Source organism: Rhamphochromis longiceps, linkage group LG3 (genome assembly GCF_057381845.1).
Source record: "Rhamphochromis longiceps isolate RC_006_pf linkage group LG3, R_longiceps_female_GT1.1, whole genome shotgun sequence".
Lineage (NCBI taxonomy): Eukaryota > Metazoa > Chordata > Actinopteri > Cichliformes > Cichlidae > Rhamphochromis > Rhamphochromis longiceps.
This window is the reverse complement of record NC_140559.1, coordinates 14,596,377-14,615,054: the sequence shown is the minus strand read 5'-3', so window position 1 is coordinate 14,615,054 and position 18,678 is coordinate 14,596,377. Positions and strand designations below refer to the sequence as shown.

Sequence of the window (18,678 nt, the reverse complement as noted above, 5' to 3'; positions counted from 1 at the left end):
TCAGTTCTTGTCACATCCCATGACAAGAATTCATTATTGATTCTTTATCATTAAATATATGTCATTCCCATCACAGAGGAATCCATCCATGGAAGTCACTTCTAAGTAAATCCTAAAAAACCAGATTAAATTTGTAATCTACTCTGAAATATACTAAATAAGTAAAAAGATGTGTTAAGACTCACCATTTACATGTCGGCATGTTTTACAGATCAGAGATGGAGAAGGCCTTACCAGTTCAGCTGCTTGAAACGTTGAAGAATTTGGGAGAGGAGGAGCTGAAGCTTTTTCACTTTTACCTGCAGTATGAACCTGGAGGTGAATTCCCCAAAATCTATAAGTGCCAGCTGGAGAATGCAGACAGGCTGAAAACTGTAGACGTGATGGTGCAGGCGTATTCAGACCATGTGATGGAGGTAGCGATGCAGATTTTAGAGAAGATGAAAGAAGGTTAGTAAAAGAAAAAAGACACATTAAAAGTTCAGTGCAGCATGCAGAAACAACAACAAATTGTATTTTATGAAATGTTTTAAACTTATACCTTTTTAGTTTGACTTTGACTTTGACTTCTTTTCTCCTGAAACGATGTAGAAATGTTATATTTACATCATTTTGAAGCCATGATGGTTTTCATTTTTGAAAAGACCAGCTCATGATTCAAAGTGCACTTTCCTCCAACAGGAAGTCCCTCAGCACAGAAAGCTTCATCACTTTCATCAGAAGGTAAGAATTCATTAGTTAGTCTGTAGAGACTAAGATAAGATAATCGTAAGATAAGATAAGATAAATCTTTATTTGTCCCACACGTGGGAAATTTTATGGGTCACAACAGAAAGAACAAGTTTAAGAGCAGTAATCACAATACAATAGGATAAGATAAAATAGAATAACAGACTATATAACAACAATAACATACTAAATACAATAGAATGAAGTACCAACAAAATAGAATAAAATTCTCTGTTATAGTAGGAAGAAAAAAAATGCAGTTGGTATTGCACATAATATTGCATATAAGGGAGACTGGGCAAAGGCTATCATGGTGTATTGGATGTTTGTGTCTGTCTGCACATTCATGGTCATCTGCAGAGACCATGTTGTAGTCCGACAGCAGTTGGAAGGTAAGACCTGCAAAATCTCTATGTCCCACTGAAGGAGCTGCTTATTGCTGTCAGAATATTCTGCATTGGGTTGCAGATGTTGTCCAACATCCTAGAACAGAGCTGGCCCTCCAGATCAGCCTGTTCAGTCTCTTTCTGTCCCCCGCAGAGATGCAGAATTGCTGCCACCCCAGCAGACCACACCGTAAAAGTTAGCTGAGGGCATCACAGAGTCATACAAGGTCTTCACTCCAAAAGACCTGAGCCTCCACAGCTGTCTACAGGCTCAATGTCCATACCTTGGGTGTTCAGTGGTTGCAGTGGAGGATGTTTGTGCCTGCGGAAGTCTAGCACCAGCTCCTTGGTTTTTTCCACTGTTGATCTTGAGATGGTTCTACTGGCACCAGTCCACAAAGTCTTGGGTCACTTCTCTATACTCCCTGTCGTCCCCATCAGTCCTGAGGCTGACTATTGTACAGTGATCAGAGAATTTCTGCAGGAAGCACTGGGTGGCGTTGTGGGAGAAGTCTGCAGTGTAGATGGTGAAGAGGAACGGAGCCAGAACCGTTCCCTGTGGGGCCCCGGTACTGCAGACGACCCAGTCCGATACACAGCCCTAAGTTCTGACATACTGTGGTATCCATGCAGCGAAGTGATGGTCCGCTCCTGGGTTTTACAGCTTGTCCTTCAGAACTGTGGGAAGAATGGTGTTAAAGGCAGTGGAGAAATCAAAGAATATGATTCTCACAGTGTTCCCAGCGGTCTCCAGGTGAGAGAGGGAATGATATAGGATGTGAACGATGGCATCATCATGAGCTCGCCAGGAGCTGAAGCAGTGCCAGGACCATCCACTCCAGGGTCTTGATCAGTTGGGATGTCAGAGCCACCGGCCTGACTGTTGAGCTGTTGAGGTCCTTGGGACGTGGAGTCTAATTAGGGAGCAATCTCATGAATAGGTCCTTAGAATGTGACGTTTATTCAGCAGGAGTGAAAAGTAATGCATGATCATTGGGTTAAACACTGACAGTAAATGAGGGGGAGGTGGCCCAGAGACACAAACAGACGGTATTGAAGAACCAGTGCTCATACAGACATTATTAACTTTATCCACAGAGAAGCTTAGAAAGTCATCAGTCTCAGATATAGAGGACACGGATACTTGGGTGGACCATGGGGGAAACAATAGAGTTTATGGAGTCAAACAGTACCTTGGAATTTCTCTTGCTTGATAAGATTAACTGAGAAATATATCCTGATCTGGCTGTTTTTATGGTTTCATGCAGGGAAACCCAAAGTTCCCTAAGGTGGAGTCTGTGAACTTTAGGTTTAGTTGATTTCCTAAGGTGTTCTACTTTTCTACAGATTCTTTTGACCTTCCTTACGTCATCATTTATCTGTGGACGAGCTCTTTTTGGGGCAGCAATGACAGATTTCATAGGTACCACCGAATTTAAAATCTCCAAGCAGTGATTGTTGAAGCACTGTGTAGCAACATTAGCATCAGTGCAGCCTTCAAAGCAACATCCTGATTTATGAACCGCTTATGGAACATGAGATTAGAAGATGGTGTGTACAGAGGGAAGCTAAGAATAAAAATAACACCGGAATGGTCACTCACTTGTAGGTCCTTAACACAGACATTAATTATGTCTAAGTCAAGAGAAAACACGAGGTCCAAGGTGTGGCCTTTAACATGGGTGGGTCCAGAGACATGCTGAATAAAATTAAAAGAGTCTGTAATGGATAGAAAGTCAGAGGCCATGCTACAGCTAAGATCATCCATGTGAAGGTTGAAATCCCCAATCATTAAGACCTTCTCAAGTTTAATAATCGAACATAAAAAGTCCGTAAAATCTTGAATACAAACACCAGTTTGTTTTTCTTGTGACATTACCAAAAAGTTTGATGTGTCACATGGCCGTCTTCCTATTGAAAAAACAAAAGTTGTATTCAAGATGGGGGACTTCTTAATGGCGACCATGGTCACCACCCATCTTGAGGAGTTTGCCCCCTCACATATACTAATGTGCCACAAATAGGACTTTAATACCACCAACCATTCCCATGTTATTATGGTGTATCCATATAATGGCCCACCCTGTACAATGAGATATATCTGATGAACCAACCTAAAGAAGCTGACTCAAAGGAAGGGAAAGACTCAGAGTCCATAGCTCTGCAAGTGAAACTGATCTGGTGAATGGTTACTAGACCACCACCAGGGCGGTCCAAACACAGAGTCCCAATGAAGTGACAGTCGAGTGGGCAGAGCTCATTAAGGTGGATAGATTCATTCTCCCGCTGCCAAGATTTAGTAAGAAACAGTGAATTCAGTACAAATGATTTGTAGGCTATGGAGCAAGCATTCAGGAGAGCAATCTGAAGCAGAGGTGACAGGCTGACGTCATCAATAGCTGATTGACGGGGAATTGACAGCAGACACCTGGAATGAGGACTTAGTCTCCCTGTACCTCTAGCTGTGGAATTGTGGTCTTGTAGAATGACAGGCCAAGGTGAAAACTCCCACATCTCCAGACATGACACCGATCCCGGTAATTGTTCTGTTTGCCCGTGATTGAATGATTGATTGATTGATTGATTGATTGATCATACTTTATTCATCCCGAGGGAAATTGGGTTAAGGCTGCCAGCCATGCCAGCGCCGTCTTACCCTTCCGACCATACATACATTACACAAACATCACATGGGGAAGGCAGGTCAGAGAGGTATAACATGGAAAAAGCACCACATGAGGAAAGATAAGGAGAAAAAAACAACTTTCCCCCAGACTAACCTCCAACAGGGAGATCAGTTTAAGAACAGAAAAAAACCCCACCTCTGCACATACCACATGAAAAAACTCTTAATACACCAAAGAAACACATGACAAGCAACAGGGGTGGGTAAAGGGTGAGAGACAGCCAATGTAGACAGTGCATCCGGGCCTGCAGCCTGTGCGCTGGTCTCTTTGATCCACCGTCAGCATCGGAAGGGAATAAGCGTCGAAGGCGTTTGGAGGGGGAGGGGGGATGAGTGTACATCTGCATGTGTATATATGTGTGTGTGTGTGTGTGTGTATGTGTCCAAAGTTCAGCTGAGACAGTGTCCTTCGCCCTGCCAGGCTAAGTAAACAGTCTTCCAGCCAACCCAGGTGGCCTTGCATAGAATGGGAAGAACAGTCTAAGCACAGTCTATTATCAGGGTGTTGTTGTTCAGCTCCAGCCTTGAGACTGCAGCTGGCGCCGAAGGGGTCTCTGCATGAAGTGATGGTGGTTTTTACTTTGCGATCAACTCATATGAATTTCAAAGCTGTCCTAACAGTACACTGGTCTCTCAATCTCCCGTTGGAGAGCCGTGAGCTTCTCCATGATGGTATCAAACTTACGCTCTGTGATGTTGTCATTCTTGTGCTCAAAGAGCCGATTCTGAGAACTCACGACCGCAGTGAGCTTCTCCAAGGTGTGATCCAGTTTGCGCTCAGAGGTGTTATTCCGAGTGAGCCCCTCCAGATGTAATCCAGTTTGCACTCAGAGGTCTTGTTCTGAGTATTCACGGCAGCCATAAGCTTCTCCAAGATCTTATCCGTGCTGCACTCAATGAGCCCATTTTGAGAAACTCACGCCTCGTCCCATCATTTCAATCCCAGAGGGCAGCCTTGTGGGGGTTTGAACAGCCGGTTCCACTTTCTTGATTGGACTGGTACCAAATACTGGAGACGTTGTCTACCATGGAGCAGAAGAATTCCCCTCTGTCGGGTGTGTTTCCTTTTAGCCTACACACCAGCCCTACAGCCCCTTCTAGACGATCTTCTTAACCTTGTTCTTGCTCCTAGGTTTTTGCTTGCAGCTAAGAACAGGTACAGGTAGTCGGGAGAGGGAGGAGGGCGGACAAACGGTGGAGGGAAAGCCTGGTGGTAGCTCTGCCAGCTGTCAAAAGTGTTTTTCCAAACATACTTTGATAGTCAACAAACTTTGTGAACTGTAGATCCGAGTAGCAAATAGACCATGATATATCACAGCTGAGATGACAAGATAAAAAACAATATATTGAAGCAGTCGACAAACAAACACACTGAGCAGCAACAGCGGCCAAGCCGAACACAGGCGCCATGTTGCCACCCTCCTCCCCCCACCAAGGAATTCACAACAAAAGAATGATTACTTATTTTAAACAACGTCAACATGTTTCAAACCATTTTACATGAACTTTGACCTTTAACTAAATAACAAGATTCAATAAATCAATTTATCTCTTTGCTATTCATATTATTAGACTTCACTTGTCTCTTGCTATTTATGCATCTGTTTTTACTTGGGTTACACATATATACCTAAAAATGGAAGCCCATCCACACTTTGTACCATTTTTTAAAAATGAAAATAAGACATGGTCGAGTAGAAGGCCTAATTTGATGTGAGATTATTTGACTGAAATATCTGATGAGATTTAAGGTTTCGGTTATCATAAAGATGCAAAAAAATAAACAATTAAAAAACAGTTCTTGAAACTGTTTAAACTGACAAATCATCTTATCTGCTGTGTTTAATTCAGAGGTTCTTCAAAAGTGTCGGGGTAAACTTAAATCTAAGCTGAAGAAGAAGTTCCAGTGTGTGTTTGAGGGGATCGCTAAAGCAGGAAACCCAACCCTTCTGAATCACATCTACACAGAGCTCTACATCACAGAGGGAGGGACTGCAGAGGTCAATGATGAACATGAAGTCAGACAGATTGAAACAGCAGCCAGGAAACCAGACAGACCAGAAACAACAGTCAGACAAGAAGACATATTTAAGGCCTCACATGGAAGAGATGAACCAATCAGAACAGTGCTGACAAAGGGAGTGTCTGGCATTGGGAAAACAGTCTTAACACAGAAATACACCCTGGACTGGGCTGAAGACAAAGCCAACCAGGACATCCAGTTCATATTTCCATTCACTTTCAGAGAGCTGAATGTGCTGAAAGAGGAAAAGTTCAGCTTGGTGGGACTTGTTCATCACTTCTTTACTGAAACCAAAGAAGCAGGAATCTGCAGCTTTGAAGGCTTCCAGGTTGTGTTCATCTTTGATGGTCTGGATGAGTGTCGACCTCCTTTGGACTTCAGCAACACAGAGAGTGTGACTGATATTACAGAGTCCACCTCGGTGGATGTCCTGCTGATTAACTTCATCAGGGGAAATCTTCTTCCATATGCTCACTTCTGGATAACCACACGGCCTGCAGCAGCCAATCAGATCCCTCCTGACTGTGTTGGCATGGTGACAGAGGTCAGAGGGTTCACTGACCCACAGAAGGAGGAGTACTTCATGAAGAGATTCAGAGATGAGGAAAAGGCCAGCAGGATTATCTCCCACATCAAGACATCACGAAGCCTCCACATCATGTGCCACATCCCAGTCTTCTGCTGGATCACTGCTACAGTTCTGGAGGATGTGCTGGAAACCAGAGAGGGAGGACAGCTGCCCAAGACCTTGACCGACATGTTCATCCACTTCCTGGTGGTTCAGGCCAAAGTGAAGAAGGTCAAGTATGATGGAGGAGCTGAGACAGATCCACACTGGAGTCCAGAGAGCAGGAAGATGATTGAGTCTCTGGGAAAACTGGCTTTTGATCAGCTGCAGAAAGGAAACCTGATCTTCTATGAATCAGACCTGACAGAGTGTGGCATCGATATCAGAGCAGCCTCAGTGTACTCAGGAGTGTTCACACAGATCTTTAAAGAGGAGAGAGGACTGTACCAGAACAAGGTGTTCTGCTTCATCCATCTGAGTGTTCAGGAGTTTCTGGCTGCTCTTCATGCCCATCTGACCTTCGTCAACTCTGGAATAGATCTGCTGCAAGAACAAGAAACAACCTCCATGTGGTCTAAATTATTTAATACACCAAGACTAAAATCTCTCCACCAGAGTGCTGTGGACAAGACCTTGCAGAGTCCAAATGGACACCTGGACTTGTTCCTCCGCTTCCTCCTGGGTCTTTCCCTGCAGACCAATCAGACTCTCCTACGAGGTCTGCTGACACAGACACGAAGTAGCTCACAGACCAATCAGGAGACAGTCCAGTACATCAAGAAGAAGCTCAGTGAGAATCTGTCTTCAGAGAAAAGTATCAATCTGTTCCACTGTCTGAATGAACTGAATGATTGTTCTCTAGTGGAGGAGATCCAACAGTCCCTCAGATCAGGAAGTCTCTCCACAGATCAACTGTCTCCTGCTCAGTGGTCAGCTCTGGTATTCATCTTACTGTCATCAGAAAAAGATCTGGATGTGTTTGACCTGAAGAAATACTCTGCTTCAGAGGAGGCTCTTCTGAGGCTGTTGCCAGTGATCAAAGCCTCCAACAAGGCTGTGTAAGTAAATATGTTTGTTCTCACTGAATTTAATAATTGCCAGCATTTACAGTCAAATGCTATTTGGTGAAAGTCATTGGTGTCTTTTGGACTTTGTGTTTTTGTTTGTTATTTTGATTTGTTTGTTCATTGTATTTGTCACACTTAAATGTTTTGGATCATCAATGAAAGCAAAGTACAAAATGCAGTTTTTATATCCTGATTTAGGTGAGCTACAAAAGCTATCCAAACTGAATTCATGTAAAAAGTAATTCTCCTTAAACCCAATAACTAGTTTCCCCACCCTTGATAGCAAGAACTATGAGAAAAAACATGATAAAAATATAAATCTGTGGATACGGGCCTCAAATGCAAGACTCTTTAAATGAAGCGAGTGCGTTTATTTACAGTGTAAAAAGACAACAAAGTGCAGACTGTCCTCTGTGTGTGTGCTCCAGGTGAGTTTGTGTGTCCCTGACTCCCGTGCAATATTTTCTATGGGTGTTAGGGGCCAAACTTTCATACAATGAGCTCACCTGAAACCCTGGCTGATTGTGACCCACACCCGTTTTCACACCTTGGCTCAGCTGAAGAGATGATATGTTGCAATTTGGAGATGTTTCTTAAATGATAGAAACAGGAACGAGACAACGATTTTACATGAGAGTCAAGGCCAGAGAAGTGTCAAATATTACTCCAAGATTTCAAATGTTTTACTTGACGGAAGGACAGAAAGAGGCAAGAACCTGACTGATTTTAGAATGTAGCTCAGGAGGAGCTATGATCATGGTCTTGGTCTTGTTAGTATTTAGAATGAGGTAGTTGCCTGAAAGCGAATCAGAAACCTGAGTTAAACACTGGACTAGGGTGGACAGCCTATCCAGTTGATGAGGCTTAAAGGACATATGCAGCTGAATGTCATCAGCATAAAAATGATAAGACAGGTCGCTAAAAGATTGAATGATACCAGCCAAAGGAAGCATATAAAAAGAAAATAATAATGGACCTAAAACTGAACCCTGTGGGACCCCACAGGTCAGAGCAGCAATGTCAGAGGCGAACCTGTCAATCCTAAGAGAAAAGGTCCTATCTGATAAATAGGAAGAAAACCAGTCTAGGGCAGAGCCAGATATACCAGCCAAAACCTTGAGCCTGTTAAGTAGGATTTTGTGGTCGATGGTATCGAAGGTTGCACTAAGATCAAGAAAAATGATCACAGAACAATTCCCTGCATCAGATGCCATTAATAGATCATTATAGACTTTAAAGAGAGCGGTCTCTGTAGAGTGCTGCTTTTGAAAGCCAGACTGAAAATGGTCAAGAATGTGTAATTTACATAATAGGGACCTGTACAGATTTTCAACAATTTTGTCTAGTAAGTTACTTAAAAATGGCAATTTCAAAATAGGCCGATAATTACTAGTGGAGCTAGGATCACGATTTCTGTTTTTTTTAATAGAGGAGTTGCTTCTGCATGTTTAAAATAGGATGGAACACAGCCTTCCCTCAGTGAGCTATTAATAATGGATAGTAATGTGGGACCAATGCTGGTGATAGACCCGGACAGAACAGAGGGAGGTAATATATCTATAGAGCATGATGAGGTTTCATTTTACCTAAAACTGTAATTAAGTCATTATGTGTGATTGGAGAAAAGGAAGTAAATGACCCAAGACAACAAGGGGTGTCTTCATAAGGGGAGGCACTTGAGGAAAGTTTGGATCTCAAGTCCTTACGAATTGACTGAGGAAAGTATTACAATCTTCATCAGAAAGTAACTGGGCATGCTGAGTTGGAGGAGAAATAATACTGTTGATGGTATCAAATAGAACTCTTGAATTAACTCTTGAATGGCCCTCAAAACATGCAGTGCCAACTCGTTCATGAGCACACTTGCATTGTCTATAAATAAAATAATGAAACAGCTTTATCTAATGATTTAAATAAAATAAAATCTGTATTTCTTTCCAACCTAACAGCATTAAGACATTTAATTGTAGTGATTTTGTTTTTTTCTGTTCTTTATTTTTAGAGTGAGTGATTGTTTCCTCTCAGAGAGAAGCTGTGAAGCGTTGTCCTCAGTTCTCCGCTCTCAGTCCTCAAGTCTGAGAGAGCTGGAGCTGGGTAACAACAACCTCTGCCATTCAGGCATGATGCTTTTGTCTACTGCACTGGAGCATCCACACTGTACCTTAAAAAGTCTAAGGTCAGGATTCAGTCTTTTCCACTTCAAAAATCTGTGTTGCATTACTGAATCACTGGCAAAAACTGATAGAATTGTCAGGTATTGGATTTTCAGCTTTCAGACACTTCTTGGGTGGAAACAGCACTGAGTTTTGGTTTGGGAGACAGATGCTCTTCATGTGTTTAAAATAAGACAATAGCAATTCCAGCCACTTGTGAAACATTAAATATTGCTAAATCTGCTAACTCCTCAATGCAGAACCAAAACACTTTTTTCTCTTGTTCTTTATTTCCAGATTAAGTGGATGTTTTCTTTCAATGAAAAGTTATGAAGCACTGACCTCAGTTCTCAGCTCCCAGTCCTCTAGTCTGCGAGAGCTGGACTTGAGTAACAATAACTTACAGGATTCAGGAATAAAGCTTCTGTCTGCTGCGCTGCAGAGTCGACATTGTATACTCAAAACTCTGAGGTCAGATCAAAGAATATTTTATTTTTCATTACATTCATTACATCGACAATATTTTCATGACATAATTAACCTGTTAAAAATGTAGTTTCAAAAGAGTACATTCATCCATTTGTTGTTGTAGCTCACTATTTGCCATTTCCTAGTCACAGTTAGGTTTCTTTCAATTTCAATTCAATTTTATTTATATAGCGCTAAATCACAACAGCAGTCGCCTCAAGGCGCTTTATATTGTACAGTAGATCGTACAATAATAGATACAGAGAAAAACCCAACAATCATATGACCCCCTATGAGCAAGAACTTTGGTGACAGTGGGAATGAAAAACTCCCTTTTAACAGGAAGACACCTCCTCAGACTTGAGGTTTCATGCTTCTGATGTTTTTAAAATAAGGTGATAGCAGTTCTAGCCAATGAATCAACATTGCATATTGGAAGTCTTGTAGATCCTCACTGCAGCACTTGTCTTTGTGTTCTTTATTTTTCAGACTTAGTGTCTGTAACCTGTCAGGGAGAAGCTGTGAAGTTCTGTCCTCAGTTCTCAGCTTCACATCCTCTAGTCTGGGAGAGCTGGACCTGAGTGACAATGACCTGGAGGATTCAGGAGTGAGGCTTCTGTCTGATGCACTGGAGAGTCCACATTGTAAACTAGAAAGTCTCAGGTCATGATTTAGTGTTTTCCACTCTGTATTATTTAGAATCTGCATTATATTACTGATTTAAAAAAGTAAAAAAGTTTATTTTATATACTTTTTGGTTGGATTATTAGATTCTGAATTATTGTTTGTAATTTTCATATACTTCACAAATTTTTATAAAAGGATTCTCATAAGACTACACGAAATCTTAAAGTTCTTTTTGGTCAAGTTAGGTTCTTCCTTTCTTGATCTATATTGATGAAATTTACAGTAAAAAAGCTTTTAGTTGATACTATAACGCTGCAGTGAGAATTCTGACAGGGGCTTCTCTTTTTTAGTTCTCTGTTAAAGGCTTCTTCTTTGGCTCTTGATGAAGGCGGTCACACTTTCTCCCTATCCCTTTCCTTATCGCTCCTGCTTGGCTTTCTCATGTCTCTGTCTAGTCTTGTCTACTTCTCTCCCTCTACCCTGGAAAAGTCTCACAGACTGTTCTCTAAAACTTAAAAGAAGAATTATGGATTAGGTCAACTTGTCCCTGAATGCAATTGACACCCTCTTCTCGATGAGAAACCTGGGTTTGTGAGAGCCCGTGTGTTCTGGAGGGACGTTCCCTGCCGGATACACGATGGACGGGTGGAAGGACTAGAGGGTCATGTGCCTGGCGGGACTGTCGATCGAGCGCATCTACCTTTTTGGAACCATGATAACAGGGTTCTTGCTGATTGGACCTGGCTTATTGAAGAATAAAGAGATTGGAAATGGTGACCACGGTGGCACGGTGGTTAGCACTGTTGCCGCACAGCAAGAAGGTCCTGAGTTCAATTCCACCATCAGGTCGGGGTCTTTCTGTGTGGAGTTTGCATGTTCTCCCCGTGTTTGCGTGGGTTCCCTCCGGGTACTCCGGCTTCCTCCCACTGTCCAAAGACATGCAGCTTGTGGGGATAGGTTAATTGGATAATCTAAATTGTCACTAGATGTGAATGAATGTGAGTGTGAATGGTTGTCTGTCCCTGTGTGTTGGCCCTGCGACAGACTGGCGACCTGTCCAGGGTGTACCCTGCCTCTCGCCCTATGACAGCTGGGATGGGCTCCAGCGCCCCCCGCGACCCTGAAAAGGATAAGCAGAAGCGAATGGATGGATGGATGGAAATTGGAAATGGCTGTTCACATCCCCACAAGGCTGCCCGCTATTTTGATTGGAACGATGGAGTGAGCCGTGGCTTCTCAGAATGGGCTCATTAGACGCAGCACGGATGACATCTAGGAAAAGTTTGTGAGTACTAAAACTCTGACAACATCTGACAAATTTTTGGAGAGGCTCACGGCTGTCATGAACACTCGTGCTCTTTGAGCAAACTGGATAACATCATGGAGAGGCTCATGGCTCTCCAACAGGAATGGTGACAAAACAGTGATGGACATTAGATCAAATGTAAAATTGACATGCAGTGGTTAACACTAAAGCAAGAACACCACCATTATTTCATGCGGTTACCATATCGGCGCCAGCTGCGGTCTCAAGGCTGGAGCTGAACATAACAAACAATTTCTCCCCTGATAACAAACTGTGTTTAGACTCTTCGTTCCAAGTGCCCTCCAAGGCCGAGTCGGACGGCAGATCTGGGCCCAGCACTGGATGAATAGCTGCAAGGCAGGATGGCTGTGTCTGCATCGGCTTACTTCTCACCCCTTACCCACCCCTGTTGCTTGTCACGTGCTTCATGATGTTGTGATGTGGACATTTATGTGGTCTTTGTGCAGAGGAGTTTTTTGTTTCTTATTCTCATGCTGTCCTCCCATAGGGGGCCAGCATGAGTAGAGGTATCTTTCTTTTCCCCCTCCTCGACTTGACCATTGTATTGTACATTTCAGTGTTTTTCCATAATACTAACGGTCTCTGACCTGCCTCCCCATGTGATGTCTGTGTTGTGGGCTTGTTCTTTTTCCTTCAGTGGGCTGGTTTAAGTCATTATGCAAATGTACTGTTTATAAGATTTAAACCTGCAGTTAACCTAGACTGAAGAAGTCACTTGGATGAGTGACGAAACGTTTCTCCCACAAAACGCTATGTCTAGATGAACAGAATCAACTTTTGGAGATTTACTTTCCTGGATGATTGAGAATGCATCAAGACCTTGTAAAAGCATATTATTCTATGGGATCTTTATATACTCAAAGACTTAAGGTTTAAGGTGCCGATAAACCCTCCGCATTGGTCACTTTATGCTACAACATCATCATCAAACTCACTGCTATACAGCTTGAGCCAACTTTTGATATTGGTTGTCGCTTCATAAAGCTAACTTGAATTGAATGGATGCAATGAGTGGGGCTCATTGTATTTAGGGAAAACAGGCAAAACAAAGACAAACCTTATGTAAAAGTTCACAAATGTTTTGTGTGTCTGCAGTTTGTCACACTGTCTGATCACAGAGGAAGGCTGCACATTTCTGGTCTCAGCTCTGAGCTCCAACCCCTCCCATCTGAGAGAGCTGGACCTGAGCTACAATCATCCAGGAGACTCAGGAATTAAGCTGCTCTCGGCTGGACTGAAGGATCCACGCTGGAGACTGGACACTCTCAGGTATAGAAAAAATGTCCGATAGAGGAGAAAGAGCTGGAAACATTTCCTGTGTCATGGAGAAAGTGAAGAAAATATCAAGATGGAGCATAAGAAACTAGCAGAGGCCCTTAAGCCAAGGTTTACTTTTCCATGGGTACACTGAAGTAAGATATGTTAGGCTTGATGCAGCTAGTGGAGGGTGTGCAACATTCATTAAACCAAACATCACATATAGCGAATTGTGTAAAAGAAATGATCTGGAGCACCTGGCATTAGAACTATGGTTAGATATGGAGGCTCTTACTGTAATACACTTTTAAAATAGTTGTAAAAAAAAACTACATTTTATGTTCGGGAACATGAAGGGGCTCAACAGTAAGAAAACAATCCTGTGTGGAGAGCTCAATAAGAAAAGAAAGAAAGAAAATGGAAAGTTAAGGTTAAATGATGTTAGGATGGAGGAGGACAGAGATGCAGCAGAGGAAGCTGTCCCAGTGAGTAGAGGAAGAGTACACAGGATGATGGTGCCATGGTGTGATCAACAATGTAACAAAACATTAAAGGACAGAAACAGCATTTAGGCATCTTAAAAGATACACAATATAAAAAGAACTTGATGAAATTCAGATAATATAGTAATGCAATAATTGAAGTGATCAATGTGATCAAGAACAGGTGGTAAACAAAAAGGAATCATATTCAAATGTTAAATTGTTAAAAATCCTGTAGATGAGGAAAGTTCTAATTAGGGGTGGGTTTTTATAATCGATTTATCGATTAAAATAGATTCTGGCTTGGATAACGTGAAATCGATTCATTAAAATCCTGAATCGATTTTTTTAATATAAATTTATTTTGCCCGAAATGCCAGAATCTCAGGTGAAAGATCACAAAATTTCAACAACCACCAAACAGCTAAGACAGTAAATGAGAGCAGGTACACTGATTCTTTTTTTTTTTTTTTGTCCCGTTTGGATCTATAGCCATCAGAATTGTTGTCTTGAGGCCAAGAAAGATGCCAAGCGGATTTATTTTACCAAGTGGATCATCATGGCCTTGCCATATTGGTCCATTTGCTTGACCTTTATTATAATTGTGAATTTATTTTATTTTCAGTTGCAAACGGGACAGATATGACTGTGGGATAGGACAGGGGGAAAGAATGAAAGAAAGAGGGGGAGAGAAAGAAAGAAAACCAAAGGGGAGAAGAGACAGTGAGAAGGGGGGGAAGAGAGAAAAAAACAAACAAACAAAAAAAAAAAAAAAAAAAAAACAACTCCTGGGTCACCTGTAAGGAGAAAAAAAAACAGAGGAGACAGCAAACAACAAAGAGCAGGTACACTGATTCTGCACAAAGATGTAAACACACAGCGCGGACCCGCGGATCAGAATCAGTGAGATGTCGCCTTTCTCAGCTGACGGTCTGAAAGCCGACAGCTCGCTGGTTCTGATGTGACGGCAGGTCCGCGCTTTGTGTTTATGCCCTTTTTGCGCTGATCATAAAGCTGTTAGTTTTATCTCTTTCCAAACAATATTGACCGAACCAGCAGCAAAAAAAGATCCAAACTACGCTTCACATAAACATCGTCATGAATTCCCTCTGACTTTTGCTGTTTTGCTTCCACCACAATAAAATCACACTTCATGCACAGCTCTCTCTCTCTCTCTGTCTGTCTGTTTTCTGCATTATTCGCTTGCTTGTTACTCACAGGTCTACCGTTGTTTACAGCACTCTCGGTCGCTGTTTTTGTTCGTTTTACATACTTTCGAAAAGAAAGCCTCATTTCTGCCGTTCAATACTAAACAAATGTAAACTTTTTAAAATTATGCAAAATGCAAAACGCTTAGCCGTGTCTCTAATAAAACCGCTGTAACGTCAGAGGTAACGTTCATATGTTGATTAATGGTTTTCTTTCATTTTTGATGTACTGCAGAATATTTTTATAAAATCCCAGGCCAGGAAAACCACCTTCATGTTTTGTTCTGTGTTTTATCTTCAGCTACTTTGACAAAAAGGCATCTGCTGTGATGCTCACACCTTTGATAAAGTCTTGCGAGTGTCAGCTTCCTTTTTATACATACAAAAATATGTAAATGCACTGATCTGAATTATAATATTTCTGACTGTCAAAATTTCCCAGATTCAAATCTAATCGAATTGAATCGAATTGAATTGAATCGAATCGTGGATTGAATCGTGGATTGAATCAATTCGGGACCTTGTGAATCGGAAACGAATCGATTCTAGAAATCAGTGACGATACCCAGCCCTAGTTCTAATGTTTACTTTGCAACGTGTGAATTAAAAGCAGAACTTACTTTCTCTGAGAAGGATCAGGTGTGTTACATCATGATGGAGTAGTTAGAGAGTGAAGGACTGAATGCTCTGCTGCTTTTCTATGTGGAGAAATATGCTGTTAAATCAGAACAGGAATAGGTTTAAGGTGGCATGAAAACTCATTCAGAGGTCAGAGGTCATGTACAGTAACCACACTGCCACAAACAGGAGAAAACCAGCTGGCAGCAAAGGCAGCGAGGTGTTCTTTCCAGCTAAACAGAAGAGGAATATAAAGATAATGAAGGTCACAGTTTGAATCAGTCATATTTCATTTAATACAGTGGAGTACTGACAGATCAGGATCAGTGCAAATCATCAGCAGTTTGATCCACGTTTGGATCGAAGAGTATTTGTGAAAATGTTGGACTGTTCCTTTATCAATTTTTAACAGTATGTGTATGAGAGCCATGTAATGTCCATGTGTGCATGCTGACTGTGCTGGTCTGACCCCCCTCCTCCTTTCAGGGTGGAGCCTGCTGGAGTCCGATGGTTGAGACCAGGTCTGAGGAAGTGTAAGTGTGTTTTTAATGTGATTCATGAAAACAAAGCAGCACACATTCAACCATCTTCATCATTCACATCTCTGATGTCAGGAGTCATCATCAAAGTGTCAATCAATGAACAGATGATGGATCAATAACTGCAGCTGGATTGTGTTTGTTCTCTCCATCAGATTCCTGTCAACTCACAATCGACACAAACACAGTACACACAAACCTCCAACTGTCTGACAACAACAGGAAGGTGACACATGTGACGGAGTTTCAGTCATATCCTGATCATCCAGACAGATTTGGTGTTTATCGTCAGCTGCTGTGTAGAAATGGTCTGACTGGTCGCTGTTACTGGGAGGTCGAGTGGAGAGGAGACGTTTATATTTCAGTGAGTTACAGAAGAATCAGAAGGAAAGGAAACAGTGATGACTGTTTGTTTGGACACAATGATCAGTCCTGGAGTCTGGAGTGCTCTGATGATGGTCCTCGTTCTGTTTGGCACAATAACAGACACACATCCATCTCCTCCTCCTCCTCCTCCTCCTCCTCCTCTGTCTCTAACAGAGTAGCAGTGTATGTGGACTGTCCTGCTGGCACTCTGTCCTTCTACAGAGTCTCCTCTGATACTCTGATCCACCTCCACACCTTCAACACCACATTCACTCAAACTCTTTATCCTGGGTTTTGGCTCTGGTCTGGTGCCTCAGTGTCCCTGTGCTGAGTGGAGTGTAAAGAGTGTCTCCTGTTAGAGAAACACTCTGACTGTTGAACAGATAGTTCAGTCTGTACATGTCTGTCTCTTTCACTCACAAACACGTTTTCAGATTCATGGATTCAATCAGTTGATGTTTGAAACTCTTCTAAATGATTCCTTGTAAACTGCTTCCTCTTCAGTCCTTTAAAGATGGGAGATCCCATTATTCCAGGATCCACATGTTATTTTTCTTTTTCCACTCAAAGCTTCACAGTGAATCTCAGTATGTTGTGTTTCCCTGAAGCTCAGTTCACAACCAGCTCAAGTCTGAGCTCATTAAAATGAATCAAAATGTTTGTTACTGGTGTCAGTACAGAATAGAATAGAATAGAATGCCTTTCTTGTCACTATACAGTTGTACAATAAGATACAGAGCATCTCCTACTCAGTGCAAACATGCTGGGCGGGGGGGGGGGCTGGGCTGTGTTATCGGTGCATGTGTGAGTTCAGGGTGGTTATGGCTTTGGGGAAGAAACTGTTTTTGAGTCTGTGGGTTTTTGTGTTGATGCACCTGTAGCGCTTCCCTGAGGGAAGCAGGCTGAACATGTTGAAACCAGGGTGGGAGCTGTCCTTGATAATTTTTGCTGCTCTGCTGAGGCAGCGGGAGGAATAAATGTACATCAGGGAGGGGAGAGGGCAGCCGATGATCTTCTGTGCTGTTTTGACCACACTCTGAAGCCTCACTCTATCCGCCTTGGTGCAGCTGCCACACCATACCGTGATCCAGTAGGTTAGCAGGCTCTCAATGGACGAGCGGTAGAAGGTCAGCAGCAGGTTGGAGTTCAGCTTATACTTCTTGAGGACTCTCAGGAAGTGCAGCCGCGGTTGGGCCTTCTTGACGACTGCTGAGATTTTGTCTGTCCAGGAGATGTCAGCAGAGATGAGGACACCAAGGAACCGGAAGGTGTGGACCTTCTCCACACACTCCCCGTTGATGTAGAGGGGGGCCAAGTCGGTGCTGTGTCTCCTGAAGTCAACAATGAGCTCTTTGGTTTTCTTAGTGTTCAGTGCCAGGTTATTTTCTGAACACCATGCTGCCAGCTTCAGAACTTCCTCTCCCTTTGAGATGAGTGCGACTACTGTGGTGTCATCAGCAAACTTGATGATGAGATTGTTGTTGTGGGTCGGACTGCAGTCGTGGGTGTAGAGCAGGGGTGTCAAACTCAAATACACAGTGGGCCAAAATTCAAAACTAGAACAAAGTCGCGGGCTAACGTTAATATTTATTGAAATATATTTATTCCTCCAGATATAAGAATGAATCTTTTCTTATGGACTCAAACACGTTTTGCTGAAAAACTGAATATGGAACAAGCAAAGCTTAATACTAAACAATATATATATTAGCTGTATAATACCAGTAGGCCAGCTCTAATAGTAATTTGGTATGGCTTCGCGGGCCAAATGTAATTAGGCTGCGGGCCAAATTTGGCCCGCGGGCCAGAGTTTGACACCTATGGTGTAGAGAGAATACAGGAGGGGCTCAGCACACAGCCCTGTGGGGAGGCGGTGCTCAGTGTGCGAGTGGAGGAGAGATGAGGGCCGAGTCTTACAGTCTGGGGCCGGTTTGTAAGAAAGTCCTTTATCCAGGCACATGTGAGAGGAGGGAGGCCAAGAGAGACCAGTTTGATTGTATTAAAGGCTGAGCTGTAGTCCACAAAGAGCATTCGGACGTAGCTCTGCCGCTGCTCTAGGTGACTCAGCACAGAGTGGAGCGCTGTGGCGATGGCGTCTTCTGTGGATCTGTTTGCACGGTATGCAAACTGGTGGGGGTCAAATTCTGGGGGGAGGTAATCCTTGATGTGCTGAA

General features: G+C 42.6%; 2 protein-coding genes across 4 annotated transcripts in view; one reads left to right on the top strand and one right to left on the bottom strand.

Annotated features, from left to right (window-relative positions):
- Nucleotides 1–18,678, bottom strand: part of LOC146673023 (NACHT, LRR and PYD domains-containing protein 3-like) — a 505,210-nt gene that overhangs the window by 97,116 nt on the left and 389,416 nt on the right. The gene's annotated exons all lie outside the window — the stretch shown is intronic.
- On the top strand, nucleotides 216–17,016 carry LOC146673046 (protein NLRC3-like). Of its 3 annotated transcripts, none has more exons than XM_085401424.1 (9): nucleotides 216–450; nucleotides 682–723; nucleotides 5,653–7,450; nucleotides 9,462–9,635; nucleotides 9,910–10,083; nucleotides 10,570–10,743; nucleotides 13,130–13,303; nucleotides 16,086–16,132; nucleotides 16,294–17,016. In XM_085401424.1, the coding sequence occupies exons 1-9, from the start codon at nucleotides 219–221 to the stop codon at nucleotides 16,833–16,835; spliced, it is 3,357 nt and encodes a 1,118-aa protein (XP_085257550.1). In that variant the 5' UTR covers nucleotides 216–218; the 3' UTR covers nucleotides 16,836–17,016. The 3 variants fall into 3 exon arrangements, with proteins under 3 accessions (XP_085257550.1, XP_085257547.1, XP_085257548.1); XM_085401421.1 differs by lacking the exon at nucleotides 682–723 and having other exon boundaries at nucleotides 219–450; nucleotides 5,653–6,961; nucleotides 7,010–7,450; nucleotides 9,462–9,698; nucleotides 9,862–10,083; XM_085401422.1 differs by lacking the exon at nucleotides 682–723 and having other exon boundaries at nucleotides 219–450.

Bases quoted from the DNA above. Each gene is read 5' to 3' on its own strand.
- LOC146673046 (XM_085401421.1), top strand. From the start codon at position 219: ATGGAGAAGGCCTTACCAGTTCAGCTGCTTGAAACGTTGAAGAATTTG. The intron at 6,962-7,009 runs GTGGTCTAAATT...TCTCCACCAGAG, and splicing joins GAACAAGAAACAACCTCCAT to TGCTGTGGACAAGACCTTGC. The intron at 10,744-13,129 runs GTCATGATTTAG...GTGTGTCTGCAG, and splicing joins TGTAAACTAGAAAGTCTCAG to TTTGTCACACTGTCTGATCA.